Source organism: Oryctolagus cuniculus, chromosome 1, assembly GCF_964237555.1.
Source record: "Oryctolagus cuniculus chromosome 1, mOryCun1.1, whole genome shotgun sequence".
Classification (NCBI taxonomy): Eukaryota; Metazoa; Chordata; class Mammalia; order Lagomorpha; family Leporidae; genus Oryctolagus; species Oryctolagus cuniculus.
Window position 1 is genome coordinate 115,848,086 of NC_091432.1, and position 24,504 is coordinate 115,872,589.

General features: G+C 48.6%; 1 protein-coding gene across 11 annotated transcripts in view; it reads left to right on the plus strand.

Annotated features, from left to right (window-relative positions):
- GRAMD1B (GRAM domain containing 1B) overlaps positions 1-24,504 on the plus strand; it is a 272,813-nt gene that overhangs the window by 121,465 nt on the left and 126,844 nt on the right. For 9 of the 11 annotated variants that reach the window (XM_070047529.1, XM_070047520.1, XM_070047533.1 and 6 more), the window contains one exon: positions 14,174-14,251. In XM_070047529.1, the coding sequence (XP_069903630.1) occupies positions 14,174-14,251 (78 nt within the window). The remainder of the gene's footprint in view (positions 1-14,173; positions 14,252-24,504) is intronic. The other 2 variants (XM_070047531.1, XM_051819265.2) reach the window with 1 other exon arrangement.

Genomic DNA, 24,504 nt, shown 5'->3' on the forward strand with positions numbered 1-24,504 from the left:
TAAACACTGATTGTGCACATCACTTCTCCCTGCCAATTGAAATGATATAAAAAATCCACCATGATGGGAATATTTGCACCACGAGATTTGGCAAATGACGCAAGTCTGCCCCTCCCCCCCAAAAAACCCTCTGCCTCCAAATCTGGTTTTTATATTAGTCAGTGCAGGTATAGGACCATTTCTGTAGGGTAGGACTTAAGTAGTTTGCAAATCTCAGACTCCACCCCAGATAGTCTGAATCAGAATTCAGAAAAGTGAGGGGGTAGGAACCTATTTTTATTTTATTTTATTTAAAAATTATTTATTTTATTTGAAAAGGGAAGGGGAAGAGAGAGAGAGAAAGAGAGAGGGATCTCAGGCACTAGTTCTCTCCTCACATACCTGCAACAACCAGAGCTGGGCCAGGCTGAAGCCATGAAACCAGGAGCTGGGAACTCAATCCAGGTCTCCCACGTGGGTGACAGGGACCCAGGTACTTGAGCCATTGGTGCATCTAACAGGAAGCTGGAACTGGGAGCAGAGCTGGGACTGGAACCCAGACACTCTGATATGAAATGCATGCATCCTAACTGCTATTCCAAAGGCCCACCTCACCAACCAATTTTTAGGAAAACTTTCCAGAGAACTGGCCATCAAAGAAGGAGGTACCTTTCTCTGAAGGGAGGAGAGAACTTCCACTCTGATTATGGCCTTGTCTAAATAAGGTCAGAGTTTGTGAACTTAAGAGGCTTCCATAGCCTTGGCAGCTCATGACAAGAGCCTCAGGTGATTACTGACGCCATAAATAAGAGTGTCAATTGTTAAATCAACAACGGAACTCACTGTGCACTTGCTCCCCATGTAGGACCTCTGTCCTTAATGTGTTGTACTATGTGAATTAATGGTAAAAACAGTATTCAAATAGTACTTTACTAAGTTGATCTTCTGTATTTAAAGATAATTAAAAATGAATCTTGATAAAGAATGGGATGGGAGAGGGAGTAGGAGATGGGATGGTTTGCTGGTGGGAGGGTGGTTATGGGGGGAAGAACCACTATAATCCACAAGTTGTATTTTTGAAATTTATATTTTTAAATAAAAGTTTTCTAAAAAAAAGAAAAACTTTCCAGCTAATTCTTACGCAGCTAGTGTGGGGCTGGTCTTTGTACCAGGACTGGCACGTGAGGAGTCAAGAGGAAAGGAGGAATGTGAAAGGTATTTAGGAGATAGGAGCAAGATAGCTCCAGGACAGAGTGGAGGTAGGGAGTGCAGAACTATTTCTGAACTTCCTTGTTTGCACAACTACATGGAAGGATGGAGATACAGGTGACTAAGCCCAGGGAAGCAGATAGGAATTGTTTGGGAGAGGTGAGGGGCGTGCAGGGAAGCAGGGGTGGTTTTGGACGTGCTGTTGGAGGAGTGTAGCAAGGCAAGGTTTACTGGTGTCTTGTCAGTTGTTGGATCCAGGGAACTGGAGCTTGGCAGAGCAGCTGGAACTGGAGATCTAGATTTTAGAATGAAGCTGTGGGTTTCTGTTGAAGCCATGGCTTTGGATGGGATCACCGGGGGAGAGTGTGTGGTGTGAGAGGAGAAGGAGAAGTGGAAGAAACTCCAGGAACAGCTTTTCAGAGAGGGTAGAAGAAGTGAAGTCAAAAAGGCACCAGGAAACAGCGGTTTATAGGCCAATTCTCCAGTTCCTTGGAGGGAGGAGTTCCTTAGGTCTTTCTCAATTTCCAGAAGCACATACTTTTTTTTTTCTGTAGCAAAACAGCCTAAAATGCTGTTTGTTTGGCTTGAATTCTGTCTTAGACACACGCACGCACACACACACACACATACATTCATTCATTCATTCGTTAGGAGACAAGTGGTGCTTAGTTGTATCTTCTAAAGCATGACAGTTGAGAATTTAGTTTAAGAGTTTTCGGGGCCAGCGCTGTGGCATGGCGGGTAAAGCCGCTGCCTGCAGGGCCGGCATCCCATATGGGCACCGGTTCGAGTCCTGGCTGCTTCACTTCCGATTCAGCTCTCGGCTATGGCCTGGGAAAACAGTAGAAGGTGGCCCAAGTCCTTGGGCCCCTGCACCCACGTGGGAGACCCAGAGGAGGCTCCTGGCCCCTGCCTTCGGATCGGCCATCTGGAGAGTGAACCAATGGATGGAGGACCTCTCTCTCTCTCTGCCTCTCCTCTCTGTAACTGTGACTTTCAAGTAAAATAAATAAATCTTAAAAAAAAAAAAAAAAAAAGAAAGTTCTCAGTGGGGAGGAATTTGGGACATTGTAGGGAACAGAAGTGTAGCCTGTCGGTGTGTCCTGGCTTGCCCTTGTGGGAACGAGGAAGTCCATGGAGAAGGAACTTGAACTCCTCATTCTGAGCAGTTTAGCTAAAGGGATTCAGGTCAATCAGATCGTCCAGTCCACAGTTAGATTTGGAGTTCTCTGTGCTTGAAGTGACTCCTGGCTCGCTCTGGGTATGAGAACTTTCAGCAGCTCTCAAGCACTGCCTTTTTTCCCTCCAGTGTGGATCTCTGGATTGCGAAGCAAGGGACTTTCTCCTTGTAGGGGTGGGCACTGAAGTGTGGGGAGGAAGGAAAGGGTGGCATGGGGTTGGGGCAGTACAGGAAGGCTGGCCTTGAGACTCCATAGCCCAGGGTTTTGACAACCTTCACAGACTGCAAGTTCTGGGAAGCGAGTTGGTTGAGTGCATTCCCTCCTCAGTAAACATTTACTCTTAAGTATCCTGGTTCATTTGTATTTGTTCTCTTAAGAGTTCCTGAGATTTCACTGTGAAGCTGAGTGGGGACGGGGCCAAGGAGGCTAGCTATGAGGATGTGGGAAATAAGAGAAATGTAGAGTAGGCCCTTCAGCTAAGAGCAAAGAGCATTGGAGCTGACACAAGTTCTCCTTGCTCCCTTTCTTTAAAACTTGCTTGAAATCTGAAATGGGGTAAGTATAGTCTTTTTAATTGTGGTTGGAGACCTAGAATTTTATTGTGGGTAAGGGATCTCTTGCCCTTTTGAAAGTATCTTAGAACAAGGCATTATAGAGAACATTTAATTTTTCCCCCAATCAGAACTTGATTATATGTACTCGTGAGACCCAAGAATTGCCATGAAAATTTAAACTACTAGGCAATTTGGAAAGGAAGGAATGAACAAAAGAAAAATCCCAGACTTGTGTTTCTTTTTCTACTACCTTTCACCAACAATGTCTGTTTGGAAAACCACGTTCTGTCCAGCCCACCTTCTGAGGGAGGCACTGTTGAACACGAGATAGAGCTTCCTCAAGTTGGGTAATTGAGTGTTGGACCACAGCTTTGGCACAGGAGTATGCTGGTGTGTGTTTGGGGGATACAAGTGGGTTTTGTTGCAGTTGCTTCTTAATTTCAAAAGTCCACCTATGGCTAATTGAAGCTGAATTCTCCAAATCCTATCCCCAGTGCTTTCAACACAGTCATCGGAAACAGTACTGGATGAGGCGTTCCAACTGAGTACTGGGCTTCTTGAGATTACAGACTGTGCCCAACACATCCAGGAGGTCCTAGCAGCGTATTTTCCACACAGGCATTCAGAAACTGTTGATGAATAGGAAGAGAAAATGCACTCAATGCTGATTTCAGTGTTCCCAACGGGATGTCTTTCTGGACTAAACAGGGAATACCCAGGGGAGCTGAGCAAGACAGAACAGGGTTACATATCTCCACATTCATTTATCAGATCCATGTGGCACACCCAATGTGTGCTAGGCACTGGGCATTGAAAGAAATGACAATTGAAATAGGATCTTTGCTTTCAGATGCCTTATAGTGCAGTAATAGGTCAAGGAAGGCACAGCATTAATCACTGAATCTCAAAGACTAGGATAATCGTATGACAAAGGGTAATGCACGCTGTTATACAGGCCTGTAATGTGCTACCAAGGAAGATTTCCCTAAAAAGGTGTCGTTTTGGAAAGATAATAATAGCTGTAACACTGTCTACTCAGTTCCAGATGCCTTTTCAAGTATCTTATGAGCATTCCTTTATTTAATTCTTATGACACCCAGTAGATACTATCTCCCCCATTCTATAGAGGTAGAAATTGAGTAGCAGGGGAGGAAGAGTCAAGATTTGAATGCAGGCAGCCTCAAGCGAGAGCCCTCGGGCTCAATCCCTGACCTGTATTGCTTCCACAATCCTGCTAGGACAAGAAAAGAACAAATTCAAGGGACAAGGCAGGTAGTGTGACTGGAGTGGGCAGTGGACGTGAGAGATGAGGGAAGTGAGTTAGCAGTTAAGTTTTGAGGCTTTTGTTGTGGAAATTTTTATTCTGAAATTTTGGGAAGCCTGAGGATTTTAAGTTAGGGATAGACATGATAAAATCTATATGTCAGTAAGATTATTGTATCAGTGTCAAGGGTGGACCGGAGAGGGGCCTGATTGGCAACAGAAAGAGTGGTTAGGAGCCTGTTAAAGTAATTGTGGCTGAGCGATGACAGTAGCAGCAGGAGTGATGAGTGGAGGGTGTGGACTTGGGAGGCAGAAGGAAGTGGAGTCAGGAGGACTTGGTGTGGGTCTGACGTGAGGGGTACATTGCTAGTTTGTGGAAGTCTGTACTAGTGGGGAAAATATGGTGAATTTGGTATTAGTCATGCTCAGATTGAGATTCCTCTTGGGCATGTAAGAGAGCTTGGTTCTGCTGCAGACAATAGGGGAATAAACCTACGTACTATTCCTGTCTGCTGGGTACCTGCCATCTGCCAAGCCTTGTGTTAGGTGCTCCTTGTTATTAACTCATTTGATCCTCGTAACAGGTCTGTGCAATTACAGATGCTCCTCAACACCGAATGTGCTTATAGCCCCATGAATCCATGATCAACTAAGAACAGAATGAGTTGAAAATGTGTCTAATACACCTCACGGACTGACCATCCTGGCTCCGTGGCACAGCGCGCTGTAGAATGTTATCAGTTCCCTTCTTGGTCATGGTGCTGATGGGACCCTACCTGTGTATTGTTAACCTGAGACAAGGTCAGACTTCAGAATTCAGAGCAGTATGGCTTTTACTGAATATGTATCTTTTTCCCACCATCATAAAATTGAAAAATCATTCGTCAGACAGTCTTAAGTCAGGAGCCATCTGTACTCACATGTTAACACATACAAGGATGAGAATGTACAGAGAGGTTTAGTAGTTGGCTCTGATTTACTCAGCAAACAAGTGGCAGAGCTGGAGTCAAACCCTAGGTTACTTCCGGAAGCTTCTACACCCATGCTGTCCAATAAAGCTTTGTGCAATGATGAAATGATCTCTTTCTGCACTGTCCTTACAGAAGCCACTGGTCACCTGTGGATATTCAGTACCTAAAAGGCGACTAGTTCAACTATGGGACTGAATTGTTAATTAACTTAAATCTGTACAACCACAGCCACTGTACCGGGCAGCTCAGGTGTCTTCCCTGCTGTCTGTGCGAGGCGCCAGTATGTCTATTGTAATTGAAGCCTTAGGTGTGGATGAAAGCCCCAAGGGGGTGTACTGTGGGGAATCTTCACCTTCTATGGATCACAGCATATTTACAAATCTGATGAGAACTATATACCTCTCTCATGAATGCACACTGTTACTGCATTGCATGTTGATAACGGTTGCAGAGGTCGGTGTAACAGGCTTCCTGGTGGAAGCAGGAGGAAGGAACCTAATAGGATGCAAAGTCCTTGAGAGCAGGGACCTCATCCATTTTGTTGACTTTTCTACCCCAGTGTCCAGATTCTAGAATAGTGTCTAGTATGTAGTTGACACTTGGTAAGTTATTAAATGAGTGGCAGAATGAGTCCTGGGAAACACTTCAGGATCAAGTGATGACAGTTCCTAAAAAAAAAGAGGAGAATATCAGAAGTATAGATAAGTATAGATGAGAACAGAGTGGTGTCACAGAAGGCAAGAAGGGTGGACTTTTTATAATGGGAATAATTGGGGCAGGCGCTGTGGCGCAGCAGGTTAAGCCTCCACCTACGGTGTCGGCATCCCATATGGGTGCAAGTTCGAGTCCTGGCTGCTTCACTTCCCATCCAGCTCCCTATTGGTGTGCCTGGGAAGGCAGCTAAGGACGACCCAGGTGCTTGGGCCCCTGCATCCATGTGGGAGACCCAAAGGAAGCTCCTGGCTCCTGGCTTCAGCCTAGCCCATCCTTGGTCATTGTGGCCATTTGGGGAATGAACCAGCAGATGGAAGATTTCTCTCTCCTTCTCTCTCTGTATCTCTGCCTTTCAGATGGGTAAGCAAATCTTAAAATAAAGATAATAATAATGAGAATAATCACTAGGTAGTCAAATGATGAAGATGAACAACTGTCAGTTGGCTTAGTCAAGCAGTCGTGGGCATAGGGTCCAGACTGCAATGGATTAATTTATGAATCGATGGTGAGGAGGTGAAAGCATCAAGTGTAAAGCCCAGGCAGCCTCAATCCTTGTTGTCCCCAAAGTCACTGGGAAGTGGGGGCAAGCGTGTGGTGCAGCAGCTTAAGTCCCTGCTTACGATGCCCACATCAGAGTTCCTTCCAGAGTCCTCCCAGGGCACATCCTGGGAGGCAGCTGATTGATGGCTCAAGTACTTGGTTCCCTCCTCTTATGTGGGAGATCCAGATTGAATTCCAGCCTCCTGGCTTTGGCCTGGTCCAGCCATGGCTGTTGTGGGCATTGGGTGGGGATGGAGGAGTGAATTAATGGAGAGAAGATGTCCGTCTCTCTGACTTTCAAATAAAATGAAAATTAATAAATAAATACTGCTGGACATGTTCAGACTCTGTTTAAGTCTGGGGAGGAGGCCGGTGCCGCGGCTCACTAAGCTAATCCTCCGCCTGTGGCGCCAGCACCCCAGGTTCTAGTCCCGGTTGGGGCGCCGGATTCTGTCCCAGTTGCTCCTCTTCCAGTCCAGCTCTCTGCTGTGGCCCGGGAAGGCAGTGGAGGATGGCCCAAGTGCTTGGGCCCTGCGCCCGCATGGGAGATCAGGAGGAAGCACCTGGCTCCTGGCTTTGGATTGGCGCAGCGTGCCGGCTGTGGCGGCCATTTGGGGAGTGAACCAACGGAAGGAAGACCTTTCTCTCTGTCTCTCTCTCTCGCTGTCTAACTCTGTCTGTCAAAAAAAAAAAAAAAAAAAAAAAAAAAAAAAAAAAAAAAGCCTGGGGAGGAACCAAGGAATCTGCATAGCAAGGCTTCTGAGTTTATTGTGATTTCTTTAAAAAATATATTTATTTATTTATTTGAAAGGCTGAGTTACACAGAGAGGTAGAGAGGGAGGGAGAAAGCGAGGGGAAAGGAGAGAGAGATATCTTCCATTTGCTGGTTCACTTGCTAAATGCCAAAACGGTCAGGGCTCAGCCAGACTGAAGCAGGAGCCCGAAACTCCATCCAGGTGTCTCCCAGAGGTGGCAGGAGCCCAAGGACTTGCACCATCTTCTGCTGCTTTCCCAAGTACATGAGCAGGGAGCTGGATTGGAAAGAGAGCAGCCGGGACTTGAACCGGTGCTCGTACGGGATGCTGGATTTGCAGATGGTGGTTTAACCCACTGTACCGTGACACCAGCCCCTAATGTGATGTGGTTCTGATGGAAATTCGGAGTCGCTAAGTAGTGTATTGCTTCAATGAAGTGGTCATGAGGAGAAGGAAAACACGGGAGGTGAGAGATTTTCTTTTTCAGACAGACCTGGGCATGTTTAGAGGCGAAAGAGCTATTAAGCAGAGAAGAGTCTGTGGGTTGTAGTGGGTTAGGTGTTTAGCTGGATTGCTGGATTGAGCAGCCACCCACCTTGCTTCAGGTTCCCGTGGGAGTCGTTAAGCAGACGCAGTCTGGCTAACTTGGTAGACAGATGATGGGTTTTCACCCAGAGCGTGTTGTTTTCTAAGTGGTATTTGAGTATATTGAGGTGTGTTGTGTAAGAAGCTGGCAGTCATTAGCCGGGCCCCAATCACATCTGTTCACTGATTTTCTATTCTTAGACTTTCCCATACTTGCTTGCCAGGTGAGAAACAAACGATTTTTTCTTTCTTTCCCACTTCTTTGTGACCTGCCTCTTCTTCCCCTGTGCACCTTCCTTAACCTGAAATGGTGAATGTCACAGTCCTTTCACGCGTGGAAGTACTTCAACAAGAAAACTCAGCCATCTCTTGTCCGAGACACTGTGGCCCTGCTTCTCGGGTCAGTGGCTCTCAGCATCGGCACCACTGCAGATCCTCTCTATCTTCGTTTTTGAAATATCCATCTGCCCAGCTTAACTGTGACTCCTGAGTACCATTGTGCTTTTATGGTGCAGGTGCCGAGCGCTGGCATGTTTGACTTGTTTGTAATCCTCACTGCAGGCTTGTAAGGCATGACACCCATATCCAGCATTGAGAATTCCAGGTAAAATCACTTGCCCAATTTCCTCGTGCAGAATGCAGAGTCAAGACTAGAACATCGGGGCTGTGATGCAGTAGGTGACATCGCTGCCCGAGATGCCAGCGCCCCATATTGGAGTCCCGGTTTGAGTCTCAGCTGCTTCGCTTCTGATTCACCAGCCTGCGAATGTGCCTGGGAAAGCAGCAGCCGATGACCCAAGTACCTGGGCTCCAGCCACCCACGGGGGAGACCCGGATGGAGTTCCAGGCTCCTGCCTTCAGACTGACCCGTTTGGAAAATGAATCAGCAGATGTGTGTCTCACTGTGTCTTCCAAATAAATAAATAAATCTCTTTTTTCCCCCCAATATAAAGGGCTGGAACTTGTATCTCCTGAACTCGGATATTGTGATTGGACCACTCACAACTTAATTCTCAACACCAATCTGTAATTGCAGATGAAGCTGTGAGTAGTTACAAGTCCCTGTTTTTCAGAGAAATACGCTAAGAAAACATTAATGAATCCACCAAGGATATTTGGCCATAAGAAAAATACCCATGTCTGTCTCCATGCTATCTCTACTTAAATCCACTGTCTGAAAGAATTTATTTCCTCATTTTTTTTAAGTCAAAGACATCTGCTGCTACTTGGAGCCCTTTGAAGCTTCCAATTATCATGAGATAATTGTTCATAACACACTAGATTGCTCACAGCCAAAAGCAAAGAAATGCCGTACGTGAGTCTAGGCAGTCTTAGTGTGAGTAAATGTGAAGTTTTCTTTGATCTCTGGAAATAGTAAATTCCACTTTGCACGCCCCTGTAACTACCTGGGACCACCTGCATCTCACAGAACCTTTCCTGGGCTCAGAGGCTGTGACCCCTTAGTGTTGCCTGGGTGAGAAAGAACCAGTTCCACTAAGTTCCTGCACAGAAAGGTTGCCAATCCCAACTGCCCAGCAGTGAAGCTATGACTTTCAGAGGGCAGAAGGCCATTCCTGGTGGCTTGGGGGTTTAGCCTGCCCTTCCTGTGCATGTCCAGAATGGGAGGAGGGTGGCAGGGAGATCAGTGGATTTGCCTGCCACTCCCAGAGCTTCTTGGTCTCAGCCTCCTGGAATCCTGCTTTCTGGAGGTTGGCTTGGCTCAGAGGAGGATGAGTTTTTCCCAGCCCTCTCCTGTGCTGCTGGAGCTAATGACCTCTAGGATAAGCCCCTACGCTAGCACACTGGTGGAGAATAAAACCAGGATTCTGCTGCAACTTCCATGAAATTTTCAGAGGGGCTTCCCCTATCTTACTTAGGAGTGCAGTCCAGGGTCCCCAAGTGTAACTGTACAGTGATTTTTATTGGATTCACAAGAGGAGGGATTTAAGTCACGCCACTGCTTTGTCTCGCTATCTTGGGGCAATGGTAAGCAGATGCTTACACAGTTTCCCTTTGTGGTGATGTTAAGCCCTGTTTAAGTGATCTCGTGCCAGGCAGTCATTCTAGATCCTTTGTAGGTTTCTTTTCCTGACTTTAAGACTGTTAAAAGGTAAATTCCAAACATGGGAGGGCAGAGGACCAGACCCTCGCCCGGGCAAACACCCATGCCTGTTATCACCTTTCGTTTATTTTTGGTCCTCCAGTGCGGTGTCCACCTCTCTGATGTGTTTTCTGAAACTTTTCAACAGGTGCTCGCCACCTGCACCATGTCCATCTCCCCGGTGTTGCCCTACCACCAGACACAGTGACTGCATCTCCCTCCTATCATCAGCTCTTTGCTGGCGGGACCATGTCATAATTATCTTTACATCTACATCTCCTGGTACAGTGCTTGGACATGAAAAGTGGTGCCTCTCCTTATTTCTGCTTGTCCTGAATTGTTCCACTTTTTTTTTTTTTAGATGTATTTATTTATTTGAAAGTCAGAGTTACAGAGAGAAGGAGAAAGAGAGAGGTCTTCCATCCGCTGGTTCACTCCCCAATTGGCCTCAATGATTGCGCCAATCCAAACTCAGGAGCCAGGAGCTTCCTGAGCTTCCTCCAGGTCTTCCCATGTGGGTGCAGAGGCCCAAGGATTTGGGTCATCTTCTGCTGCTATCCCAGGCCATAGCAGAGAGCTGAATCAGAAGTGGAGCAGCTGGGACTCGAACCGGCGCCCATATGGGTCGCCAGCACTGCAGGCGGCGGCTTTACCCACTACGCCACAGAACCAGCTTCTCTATCCACTTTTAAGTGTCAGCACCAAATCTTGTTGTCAAGACTGTCTGCTCTTACTGGCACCGGAAGGATGTGACCTTCTTGGATTTTGGGTTCCCATAACATCTAATACATACTTGTGAGAGTTGTCATTTTGTACTTTGAAATGTAGTTATTTATGCTGAATCTTACTTCCCAGGTTGTAAATACCTGGAGAGCAGGATGCTTATCTGATTATTCATGTCTTTGTTGCCCCATAATCTGCAAAATGATGCTTTGCACATGATAGTGACCGGTAAGCATTTCTGTAGCAGATCGTATGTGCAAGCCTTGTTCTGTGCACTTCCTATGTGTCCATTCTTCAAGTTTCACAACAGCCCCACAAGGTAAGGGTGATCATTAACACCTGTCTCCATTCTGTCGATAAGGAGAGTGACGAGCTGAATTGCTCAGGGTCACATAACTGGGAAGTGGAGGAGCTTGGATGTAAATCCAGGCAGCACATACCAAGAGTTTAAACCCTTAACCAGCATTGCCTTGAAGATGCCACTTGTTGGAGCATGCGCACATAGGGAGCTTTATGTAAGTACTTCTCAAATGCATGCTGGTTGGTGTTTCTTCATGATTTAGAATCAAGAAACAGTCTGAAGGTGACTCAGTGTTGCTGTACTCTCCACCAGCTGAACTGCTTTCTAAGCAAAGCCAAGGACAGAAGGGGGCGCGAGAAGGTTGGCCCCGATTCGGTGCTCCAGTTTGCTCAGCCTGGTTGCATTTCTGGTTTGGAAGTCAACAGTGCCATCTAGTGGGATGATTTGCTACTATCTGCTCAGAATATTTCTGAAACATGGTACATTGGCAGTTAGCTCTAGGAGCCTCCTTTACTAGCTTAATTTTGAGAAATTACTTAATTATTTGAGAGGCAGATATACAGAGAGAGAAAACCAGAGAGAACTCCCATCCAATGGTTCATTCTCCAGATGTCTGCAATGACTGGGGCTAGGCCAGGGCCGAAACCAGAAGCCTGGAATGCAATCCAGGTCTCTTACAGGGGTGGCAGGAAGCCAGTCACTTGAGCCGTCACTGCCATCTCCCAGGGTCTGCATTGGCAGGAAGCTGGAGTTAGAAGCTGGAGCTGGAAATTAAATCTAATACTCTCATGTGGAATGTGGGCATCTTAATCTCTGGGCTGAATGCCTGCTCCTGTTAGCCTAATTTTAAGATTGCCAGGAGGAGGGAGAGGGGGATAGGAAGAGCCAGCCCATTCTGGATTGAATGAGATCAAGTTTGACCTCTTCCTTGAAAAGGCTGTAAGACTGATCGGGTCTGTGGGTTGGTTGAGCCTACTGACGATTGGAAATGGTATGAAGTCCCGGGCTCCAGATGTCCTCTCTCCCTCCCTGCTACAGGTGTGCTGCCCATGGCATAGACTTCTCTTCTCTTCTCTTCTCTTCTCTTCTCTTCTCTTCTCTTCTCTTCTCTTCTCTTCTCTTCTCTTCTCTTCTCTTCTCTTCTCTTCTTTTCTCTTCTCTCTCTCTCTCTCTCTCTCTCTCTCTCAAGATTTACTTATTTATTTGAAGATCATAGTTACACACAGAGAGAAGGAGAGGCAGAGAGAGGGGTCTTCCATCCACTGGTTCACTCCCCAATCGGCCACAATGGCTGGAGCTGCGCCAATCTGAAGCCAGGAGCCAGGAGCTTCTTCCGGGTCTCCCACATGGGTGCAGGGGACCAAGCACTTGGGCCATCTTCTACTGGTTTCCCAGGCCATAGCAGAGAGCTGGATCAGAAGTGGAGCAGCTGGGACTCGAACCGATGCCCGTATGGGATGCCGGCACTGCAGGCAGAGGCTTTACCTGCTACGCCACAGTGCCGGCCCCTCTCCTCTTCACTTGATGTGTCTGCTTGGAGTTTGAGTTCTAGCTGTCCATGGGATGCCTGCTGTGGAATAGCACTTATCCCAGGATAGCGCTCAGTGCTCAGTGCATATAAAAGCTCAGGTTCAAGTGATAAATTGCATGGCTGACAACATCATAGTGAAGTTTAGTTATGAGGAGTTCTCAATAGGCCTGTCCCCCTCACAAGAGCTGGTGAAATGGAATGGGTGACTGAGCCGTGAAACAGTGCTTTGTGTTAAGGAAAGTGAAAAGGATTGTGTGCACACTTAGCCAAGCAGCTGGAGCCTTGTGCGAGGCACTACTGTGGTTTCTGGTGGGTGTATGTGTGGCTTCTTGTGTGTGTGAGGATTGATGTCAACTGCTTCTAAGTCATTTATTTCTTGCTGGAAGAACAGAATGTTGAGGGCATGGTTACAACTGTCACCACAAAATGTCATATGATCTCCTGGCCGAGAGTGTACAGCCCTGGAACAGGCACTTGCTCCATCCACGTGATCATTCAGAGTTTATAGTCTACCCTGTTCTGGTTGAAGCAGTAGGCTATAGTCTATAGAGACCAGTGCACCAGAACAAAGAAAGTTTTGTTTGCACTGTAGCCTTGGTTATAGTGACATTGATGGCAATAGAAACCATTTTTTTTGCTTTGATCTCTATAACTTCTTATTCATTTGAAAGATACGGGGAAGGAGAAAGAAACAGAGAAGGAGAGAGAGAGAGAGAGAGGTCCGTCTCCCATCTACTGATTCAGCAAGGGCTGAGCCAGGCTGAAGCCAGAAGCTGCAAACTCATCTGATGAGTCTCCCGCATGGTGGCAGGGACCCAACAGTTGAGCCATCACCAGGAGAAGATGGCCCAAGTGCTTGATCCCGTGCACCCGCATGGGAGACCCGGAAGAAGTTCCTGCCTGGCTCTTGGCTTTGGATCGGCACAGCTGCGGCTGTTGCAGCCAGTTGGGGAGTGAACCAGCGGATGGAAGACCTCTCTCTTCTGTCTCTCCCTCTCTCTGTCTGTAACTCTACCTCTCAATAAATAAATAAAATCTTTTTTAAAAATTATTTAACCCTCAGCTGCACAGACCGTTCACGTCCTCGGGTGTCTGAACAGCTGTTCTTTCCCTTGTTATTGAAATGCTGCTTTCCTGCACATGCCCTTCATGTACGGCTTCTTCCAGGACTGACTAGGAATGGGAGTTCGGGGGCATCTGGTCCACAGGGCTTTCTGGAGCCCAGGGACTCACCCTTCACTCCTTCTTCTGTCCCCCCTCCCCCAGCCTTCCCTGGAGGCTCAGGCCAACCAGGTGACCCCTGACCCAAGGAAGCTTTAGGGTGTATTAGAATTCCCCACCCCCCCACTCCCTTCCAAACTCCTTCCTTTCCAAGGCTGCACCAGTTCCTAGAGATAGACCTCTGGGGGAGCTGCGGGGAAATGGGATTATTAACTATCCCATCAGAGATTGCTAGGGCTTTGCTTTTGGAGGGAGGTGTGAGTATATCTAGCCAGGGAGGGGCACGGTGGCAGGGCGGGCTCTTTCATTGGATCTGGGAGCAGGCAGGCCCTGTGTGTGATGGGTGGAGTTCTCACTGCTTTGTGTCTTGTGTCTCCTCTGCCGTTGACCGGTGCTGCACTTGCCATGCTAAACTCGCACGGGGGAACTTGTGCCTCTCACATTTTGTAACCGCATTTCGTTGTCTGGCTGAGGTCTAAATGACCTTCTCCTGGGATTGAGAAAGAGCTGCACGTTAATAGTTCACATCCTGTGTCTTTCCCCAGCAGCCAGCAGAGCAGCCTGCAGAGCAGCCACGAGGAGGATGCCAGCAGGTTCCTGAGCCCTCGAGCGCGGGAAGAAAGGTAAGAGCAGATGACGGGGAGGAGGGGCAGAGGCTGCAGGCGAGAGGGTGCAATGTTTGCCCGATAACACATTTATATCCTGGGCGGGAACTCTGGGAAAGTGCAGAGGAATGGGAGAGTGCTAGACCTCTTCGCTTAAAGACAGATTACAAAGGCAGGACGTTCATCTAAGTGGGAAAAGTCAATGTGTGGCAAACCATGTATGTTGGAAAGACTTTGCTGTGGGCTTCGGACTTGGGTCTTGCCTTACAAGTCGGGGACAGTGTGAATTGAGGGGAGAAGGGCTTGTAGTTGGTGACTAAGGAAGTTGTGTGGCCTGCAATGGAGCGTGGGTGTCAGATGGCAGCAGACCACCAGCCTGGGTGGTTTGGATTTTATGTGTTCAGAGGTCAATGGCAAATGAGGCCAGGTGGAGAGGATGCAGTGAGAACGTGGAGACTCCTACTTGCTAATCTGCTGTCTGTGATGCTAGCATTGTCCCAGCTGCTGGGCTTCTGATCCAGCTCCCTGCTAACGCACCTGGGAAAGTGCCTGGCCCCTGCTACCCATGTGGGAGGCCTGAATGGAGTTCCAGGCTCCTGGGTTTGGCCTGGCCTAGCCTCAGCTTTTGTAGCCATTTGGGGAATGAACCAGCAGATAAAAGATCTCTCACTGTCTGTTTCTCTGTAACTCTTTCAAATTAATAAATAAATTAAAAAAAAAAAAAGGTAAGTATGTTTTAAAAAAAATCTGGAGTCTGGCCTAGTTTGGCTGTATCTAGCGCATTGTGACCAAGTGAGTGTAGATGCATTGGAGTCCAGAAAAGAAAGGTCAAGTTGATAACTTTGTTATTATAAGGTTTTGTTGAAGGAAAGGGGGTTAGCTTAGAGAAGAAAATTTAAGGTGAATGTTAACAGTACTGTTTAAGTATCTGAAGGCCTAAGAAATAGAGCTGGGGGTAGAAGTTACAGCCACGGGGATTTCAGATTAAGAACTTCCATGTGTTACAGTTGAGCTGCATAGAGAAGGCTGGCAAATTAATAGCTCTCCACTCCATATAGGTGTTCAAGCTAAAGCCAGCCAGTGGGTCAAAGGGAGTTCTGTCCTGGGCCAGAGTGGGGAACCTCTCTGATCCTTTTCTCTTTAGATTAAAAAGTCCAGTGAGTTCTGCCCCGGTTCTCAGTTATTTGTTTGTTATTAACCAGAATGAACTGTGGAGCCCATCAGCTTAGACTGAATGGATATGGAGACGTGGGGCCACAGGGGCCCAGGCTAATTGTTCTTATCAGGATGCCTCCATCAGTTCTGATCTGATGGCAGCTTCCCAGTCCCCAGAGCACAGCCTTGTGGATTTCAGCAGCTGTACTGTCAGAACCAGAAGTGGCCAGAGAGTTCCCCCAGCCCACTCGCCTTTGCTGGCCAGGCCCTTCTCTCATCATCTCATTCACTCTTTGTCGCTCCCCGGGAGTCAGGCGGAGCAGGTGTGAGTATCAGAGCCCGAAAACGGCTAGGCATGCAGTTGGTTACATGGACCCTGTTCTGTGGCTGCTTCTAATTCTGCAGTCCATGGGTCAGTTTCACAATCAGAGCTCCTTCCACAGAGCAGGCAAAGAAAATTAACATTGATTTTCTGTTTCAAAGATGAAAATTTTACCCTACAGATAAGATACACTTTCCACTGGCTTCCTAAGACTTGGGGTTTTCTTTCTCTAGTCTGCAGAAGGTTCAGAATGAATATATTTAGAGATGGCGTAGCTGTCCTACAACAGGCACGTGCTGCTTAGTGAGAAGTGCATGGGAGATTTTCTGTGCAGACTCCACAGAGCGTCCTTGCACAATTTAGATGGCTGTGATATCAGTAGGACATATTTGGGACCACTGTCACGTAGGCAGTCGTTAACGGGAACGTGCAGTACGTGGCTGTGCCTATGGCAGTGGGGGAAATGCCTCCACATGATGCCCGACCCTAGGGACTTGGTAGAGTTTGGTTCCTTGTTCACGTCAGCGATCTGTCCTGAAGGAAGGCCCCGGGGAACAGCACAGTGACAGGCAAGTCCTGGCCAGGTGTGGCTTCAGGGAGCAGAGTTGATTTTAGGAAAATAATCCACTTATTGGGAAGTGGGGGTTGTCTCAGAGGTGGGGGTAATCTCCCCCAGATCTCTAGTGGTACAGTACATAACTTCCCCCAACATATATGAGAGATGGGCTCCAGGACACTCAGCCATGAAGTCAGGGGACACTTAAAAAACTTAAAGTCCCCAGATATCCATTTTAATATGAGTGTACTTTAAAATATTCATGGAAAAACCGGAATTAAAATATAAATTTATTTTGGGGGGCATCATCGTGGTGCAGCTGGTTAAGCCACCACTTGGCAACACCAGCATCCCATTTCGGAGCGCTTGTTTGAGTCCTGGCTGCTCCACTTCTGACCCAGCTCCCTGCTAATGTGCCTGGAAAAGCAGTGGAAGATGGTTCAAGTGCTTGGGCCCCTACCACCTATGAGAGAGAACTAGACGGAGTTCCTGGCTCCTGGTTTCAGCCTGGCCCAGCCTTGGCTTTTGTAGCTGTTTAGGGAGTTAATCAGCCAATGAGAGATCTCTCTGTCTCTTTCTCTCTATGTATGTCACTCTGTTTTTTGAATAGACATATATCTTTTTAAAAGCTTTTAAAAAAAACACATCATTCTTTTGAATAAATAAATTTGAAAATTTTTAAACATACTTATTTTGATGCAAAAAAATGAAATCCATGAAAAATTGTTTTTCATAGTGCACATTTAAGAAAATGAGTGGGGCCCATGCTGTGGCACAGTAGGTTAATCCTCCACCCGCAGGGCTGGCATCCCATATAGATGCCAGTTCTAGTCCCGGCTCCTCCTCTTCCAATCCAGCTTTCTGCCATGGCCTAGGAAAGCAGTGGAAGTGCTTGGGCCCCTGCACCCATGTGGGAGACCCGGAAGAAGCTGGCTCCTGGCTTCGGATCAGCTCAGCTCTGGCTATTGTGACCATTTGGAAAGTGAACCAGCAGATGGAAGACCTCTCTCTCTTTCTCTCTCCCTCTCACTGTCTGTAATGCTACCTCTCAAATAAATAAATAAATAACACCTTAAAAAAAAGAAAGAAAGAAAAGGGGCATTTTGTAAGAGCTTATAGAAAGAGACACACAGACTTGTTTTGAGGAGAGAAACGGAGTTCTCATCTGCTGGTTCACTCCCTAAGTGACTGCAACAGCTGGGGCTGGGCCAGGGTGGAGGCAGGGAGATTGGAAGTCATTCTAGACCTCCCATATAGGTGGCAGGAGCCTGATCCCTGAGCCATCACTGCTGCCTCCCAGTGTCTTCGTTAATAGGAAGCTGGAGTCAGATGGCAGAGCTGAGCTGCAAAACCCAGTTATTCTAATGTAGGAGACCAGCATCTTAATCAGTAGGCTGACTGCCTGCCCCAACTGCATTTTTTTTAAAGCAAATTACTAGATTTATTCAACCTTAGTTTTCTCATTTGTAAATCTTACATCTGTCACATTATTCAGTAAAGAATAAATGAGGTAATGTATGTAGGGTACTTGGTACTTAGTAGGTACTTAATAATAGTAGTTTCTAGTACTGTTTTCGCTATTGGGAGATTTTACTGTTTCTTTACAGGCCTATACCCTGTCCTTGAAGAAGCAGAAGCAGAAAGAACATGTAGCATGTTGAGCACTTGCAAATGTCATAGATAGGCACTAGGGTTAAGTAGGTGTACTGTTTCCCCTCAAGAGCCCTGTTGTCTCATGGGGAGATATACTTGTAAATAAGCAAGTATAGCACAATGTAAGAATTGATATATGGAGTTATGTGTAAGGTAATAAAACTTAAGAATTTGTTTACCAAGTGCTTACTGTTTGCCTAAGCCTGTACAATGGATCTCGTAGGACCGAGCAAGAGAGAGAGAGGGCTCTTCCTTCTGCTGGTTTAATCCCCAAAGAGCTCTAACAGCCATGGGGGGGATGGGCCAATGTCAGGAGCCAGGAACTCTGTCCCAGTCTTCCACATGAGTGGCAAGGACCCAAATGCTGGAGCTATCTGCTGCCCTCTGTCGCTCCCCCTCTTCATGGAGGAACGACACTAAACCCTGCCTAGGCTTCATATCCGAGTCACGGCACCATTATGTCGCTCCCCGTCTTCGTGGAGGAACGACACAGGACCCTGCGCTGTTCTTTCGTCTGCTCGGCCCTCCCCGGGTTTGCTGCTGGTTCTTCCCGGGTTGGCTACCGTCCCTTCCACCTCCGTGGAAGGGTGGTTCCCCCTGCCACATTCCCCACTTCCGCAGGGGAGCGGCACACCGCCGGCCGGCTCTCTCGGGGGCTGCACAGGTGTTCCCTCAGATGTTCCTGGTGCATGTTGTCTCTCTCCTCCTTTATAGTCCTCTTCCACCAATCCCAACTCTGCTACCCACACGCCGAGTACGCTGCTCTCCTCCAATCAGGAGCAGGATCAGCTCCTGGAGGTCATCACTCAAGTTGGCAAGAGGCAGCTGCGTAGAAGCTGTTTTCTCCTCTCCCAGCGCCATATTGTGGGAGAGCAGATGCATAGAATAAGTCTTAATTCCAGTAACTTAGTCTAGTCCGAGTTGCTCCCAGTTGCTCCCCACACCCTCCAAGTTGCATTGGTAGGAAGCTGCTGGAAGCAGAGTAGCCAGGACTTGAACCAGCCCTCTGAAATGGGATGCTGGCGTCACAAGCAGTGGCTTAATGTCCTGTGCCACTTTGCTGGCCTGTTGCCTACATTTTTAAATATAATCCTCTGAACAGCCCTATCAAGCAAGTGCTGTTATCTCCATATGAAAGAGTAGGGAGCTGAGGTTTAATAGAGTTTAGAAACTTGCCCAGAAATAACACAGCCCCTCTGCCTGTGAGGAGGCCGGGCCTGGGAGAATATTCAGAAAGACTCCAGAGAGAGTGTGCATCAGCCGGGAACTAGAGGATGAGTAGGTGTCTGTCACAGGGACCGCATTCCCAGCGAGGGAACAAGAAGTACATCAGCACGGAGGCGTGAGAAAGCTGGACCTGTTCAGGAACCACAAATACTTCAGAGTTGCTGCAGCATCATGTCCTAGCAGCAGGGTACACTAACAAGTGGCCAGACATGAGTTTGGGCCAGGCGGGCAGGTGCCTGGTCTTGCCACACATCCTGATGTGGTTAGGAGTAGGTGTTCTTTCTTGATGGTGGGAAACCCCTGAGATTTTGAGAAAAGGTGTTTTAGTTCAGGCTGATCTCTCTTCAGCCCCTTATAGGCTCACAAACCCCATGCTTGAAAGCCTTGCCCTTGGCCGGCGCCGCGGCTCACTAGGCTAATCCTCCGCCTAGCGGCGCCGGCACACCGGGTTCTAGTCCCGGTTGGGGCGCCGGATTCTGTCCCGGTTGCCCCTCTTCCAGGCCAGCTCTCTGCTGTGGCCCGGGAGTGCAGTGGAGGATGGCCCAGGTGCTTGGGCCCTGCACCCCATGGGAGACCAGGAAAAGCACCTGGCTCCTGGCTCCTGCCATCGGATCAGCGCGGTGCGCCGGCCGCAGCGTGCCGGCCGCAGCGTGCCGGCCGCGGCGGCCATTGGAGGGTGAACCAATGGCAAAAGGAAGACCTTTCTCTCTGTCTCTCTCTCTCACTGTCCACTCTGCCTGTCAAAAAAAAAAAAAAAAAAAAGCCTTGCCCTCATAACCTCTTCATCTCCCAAGGTCCCACTCATAACACCATTGAATTGGGGGTTACAATTTCAACACAGGAATTTCAGGGCGGGACACAAACATTCACTCCATAGCACCACGTTATTGCCAGATAACTTGAGAGAAAAAAAAATCACTTTGGTCCCAGTGAGAGACATGGACTTTATTTGATTATTTTTTTTAAAAAAAGATTTATTTATTTATTTGAAAGGCATAGTTATGGTGCAGGGCCCAAGCACTTGGGCCATCCTCCACTGCACTTCCGGGCCACAGCAGAGAGCTGGACTGGAAGAGGAGCAGCCGGGACAGAACCAGTGCCCAAACTGGGTCTAGAACCCGGGGTGCTGGCGCCACAGGCAGAGGATTAGCCTAGTGAGCTGCTGCGCCGGCCAGATTTGATATTTTTGGACTTTTGGAATACATGCATACACACAATGAGATGTTGAGGAGGGGACCAAATCTAAAAATTAAGTTCACTTAGGTTTCTTGTGTGCCTTACACACATAGTAATTTTAGGGGTTGGCACTGTGGCATAGTGTAAAGCCGCCGCCTGCAGTGCCAGCATCCCATATGGGTGCCGGTTCAAGTCCTGGCTGCTCCACTTCCAATCCAGCTCTCTGCTATGGCCTGGGAAAGCAGTAGAAGATGGCCCAAGTCCTTGGGTCCCTGTACCTGTGAGGGATACCTGGAAGAAGCCCCTGGCTCCTGACTTCAGATTGGCACAGCTCCAGCCGTTGCGGCCAGTTGGGAAGTAAACCAGGGGATAGAAGACCTCTCTCTCTCTCTGCGCCTCTCCTTCTCTCTCTGTGTAATTCTGACTTTTAAATAAATCTTAAAAATAAAAGAAAGTGATTTTATACAGTATTTTTAGTGCATCTGTGTTTCAGCTGTGACTCATCACTTGAGGCTAGGTGTGGAGTTTTCCACTTGTGGTCTCATGTCAGCACTCAGAAGTTCTGCGTTTTGGATTTTGGAGTTAGGGATATTCCACCTGTACTACTTGTTATCCACTCTGTAGGCATTGGGGCGCAGCTATGAACAAGATAACCACTGTTTTGTCTCCTGGTGCTTGCTTTCTAGGGAAGGGAGATAGACAATAAGCAAATAAGAAAACATGGAGTAGTAATAATTGCTATAAAGAAAATGAAAAAGGGTGCTCAGTAGGGGTTGGGGCCATTCTAGTTGGGTGGATAGGGAGACTCACTGACACGGCAACATTTAAGCTCAGACCAGAATTGCATTTGCCTGAGTTAGGGTGATGAGGATCGAAAAGACACTGGGGAGGTATATTTGACAGAAAACCTAACCTCAGGAACAGGGAGGTTGTTTTGTATGAACCTAAGGTTTCCAGCTTGGGCAGCAAAGTTTGGAGGCTCGGTACCTGACTGGTTTCATTGTGGTTCCACTGCAGGCTGTGCTATCTTGGCAAAGTCACTTCACCTCTGTGCCTCACTTTCCTCATCTGTAAAATGGGTAGAATAGTTCATCCCTCATAGGGTTCTTGAGAGGACTGAATATGGGGGTGTGTGTGTGCGTGTGTGTGTGTGATGCTTAGAATACAGTGCTTAGGGAGTGTGCAAGTGATGAGAGACACTAAGCGGTTGGCTATACTGGTGGCAGCTCGGGTGGCAGAACCAAAAGTCCTTGTCTGGAAACAGTCACTCCAGCAGAACATGTCAGTGAGAATCTAGCTGAGGCGAGAGTTTAAGGATTGACAAAGGTTAAACAAAAGACAAAGGAAGGAGGAATTTAAAAGTTACCCACTGAAGCCAGGGTGATCGGGAGAGAGAGTATCTTAGAAGCAAGAAGGCAGTCAGAGTGTTACAGGTGAGAATATTATTACCTCAGGTCTTTGTCTCACTTGGAAGAAGAGTTTGCAAGTGGCAAGCAGAGAGATTTAAAAGTAAGATTTATTACAGTCAGAGACCTCCAGCCAGAGGGGCATGGAGGGGCCTCCAAGAGAGGAAATCCACCTCCCCTCCAGGCTGGTGGTGCAGGGTTTTTTTTGTTTTTGTTTGTTTGTTTTTTTGGCAGAGTTAGACAGTGAGAGAGAGAGACAGAGAGAAAGGTCTTCCTTCCGTTGGTTCACCCCCCAAATGGCCACTACGGCTGGCACGCTGCAGCCCATCCGAAGCCAGGAGCCAGGTGCTTCCTCCTGGTCTCCCATGGGGTTCAGGGCCCAAGCACTTGGGCCATCCTCCACTGCCTTCCCGCGCCACAGCAGAGAGCTGGCCTGGAAGAGGGGCAACCGGGACAGAACCAGCACCCCGACGGGGACTAGAACCCGGGATACCAGCGCCGCAGGCTGAGGATTAGCCAAGTGAGCTGTGGCGCCAGCCGGTGCAGGGGTTTCAATCTTTTATCCTGTTTGATAAAACAAAAAGCCACCCAGAAGGGTGGGATAGGCAACTTGTTTTCACAATAAACTGTGAGCACAGGAGGAAGGGATCACCACTCCCTGGCTATTCTCAAGGTAAAATTGGGAGATTCCTAAGGAAATGCACCCCAATTTCCACTGACTGCCTGTTAGCCCATCTGACTCCTCACAGAAGGAGATAGGAGTAGGTAAGAAAAGGGACAGAAAGAAAATGTATTGCATCTGCTGGTTCACTCTCCAAAAGCCTGCAACAGCCAAAGCTGGGCCAGGCCAAAGCCAAGAACCCGAATCTCCACCCTGGCCTGCCACATGGGTGGCAGGAACCCAAGTTCTTGAGCCATCAGCACCTCCTCCCAGGGTGCACAATAGCAGGAAGCTGGAGTTGGAAGCAGAGCTGGGACTGGACCGTGCCTGTTTTATGGATTATGTTGGTAAGCCGTCTTGCCATGTTGTGACTCTTTTGCTTACTTTTCTGTCTCTCCACTAATTGATGAGATCATGAAGAACAGAAGCTGTGCCTTAGGTCCTGGGCAAAGTGCTCAGCGATTGCTTCTGGACTTCACAAATGAGCAAATGGCAAAACCAAGGTAGTGGCACACGGGATCAAAGAGCAAGCCTCAGCCGCTGAAGCCGGGCTAGATTGCAGGCCCTCTGCACGGGCTCTTGGGTAGCTGCTGAGATATGTAGCTTCCTATTAAAAGGGGTCTTGTCAGTGCTGCTTACTCCATCGCAGCAGAAGTCCCAAATAGCGCTGTAGCCCCATCCACCTGCCTGGCCACTGAATTCCCCATGGCCCAGCAGACACTCAGGTGATCCCTCACTGTGAGGAAGGAGCCAAGTAGCAAACCCTCTGGGAGCGGCGCCCGCCGGCCCTCCCCTGGCTGCCAGTGCCAGCAGCTGACATCACATGCAGGTACAGCTCCCTCCTCCCTGTCTTAGGACTGAGGAGAGGAAGCTGACCAAGTGCCCAGAGTGCCGCCAGATGTGGAAAGATGGAGGAGGTCTCTGCTTGGAGCTATGGCTTGGGCTGAAGGCAGAGGGGATCCTGGTAGCTCAGAACGGCAAGCTCTCCCACCCTGGGCTCTCCACCTGCCTGGGTAGTATTGCGTGGGACTGCAGGTTGGGCAGAGCTGACGGCGCCGGAGCCCACGGTCGACAGCTGGGGTAGCTGCAGAGGCAGCGAGTGGACGTAGCCCTGGAGTGAGGTCGCAGCTGCCATGTGGCCGGTGCTGCCCTGAGCCCAGCATGGTGCAGAGCGTGTGCTCAGAGACAGTGTCCTGCAGCACGGCTGTCAAGCAGGCGTGTCACTACCGCGTCTCCTCCCTGAGGAAGAAGCTGGCCTCTCTCCGAGCCAAGTAGGTGGCAGGGGGCACTGGCAAACAGGCTTGGGATCGCCTGGGGCTCTTCCTGGAGGCAGGAGCACTTCGGGGCTTGGCTCGGAGCTATTCCAGGTCCTGTGCCAAGTGACAGGTGCCCAGGACGGGGGCAGAAATGTTGCAAGAGGCTGAAGGGAAAGGAGAAGTGGGCAGGTGGGTGGGCTGTTGGCTGGCAGCCCAAGCCCACTGTGTGCCTCACAGAAAGGTGGCTTGGCTCTCCAGGTGCTTTCTCAGAACTGGCCGTGGGGCATTGTTTTCCTTTCATGACAAAGTAGCTGAGTTGGCGAAGGGCCCAAGAGAAAAGTGCTGTAGAGAACAGTGTGTTCCCAGGGTAGGGTCCCCTGGGCAGCAGCATGGTGTCTCGGAGGGGTGTTGATAGTTCCTGGCCACTGGTAGCTGCTGAAGAGTGAGATGTTTGGGGCATTAAGACATGTGGTCACTTCTTAGGAGTACTGAGCTGCTGAGCACTTTGACCCCAAGACGGGTGCACAGTGCAGGCTTGGGACACTTTGGCATAGGGTGGGCCCCTGTCCCTGGCTTCTTGCTGACTGTGCTGTGCCTTGATCTGTGATAAGCAGAGGGGCGGAGGGTCCCCAGAGGAGGAAGACAGCAGCTGGGACAGAGTTAGATGCAGAAGCTTGGAGGCATGAGAGAGAGAGAGAGAGAAAGAGAGAGAGAGACAGGGGTGTTTAAACTGAATGGGCAGTCTTGTTTGGGGTGTGAAGAGAAACACGACACTAAGAAAGGGAAGATGGGGCATGTGAGGTGAGGAGAGAAAAGGAAGAAGAGGGTGGTAAGAGGCTAAATGGATTTCAAAGGCAAG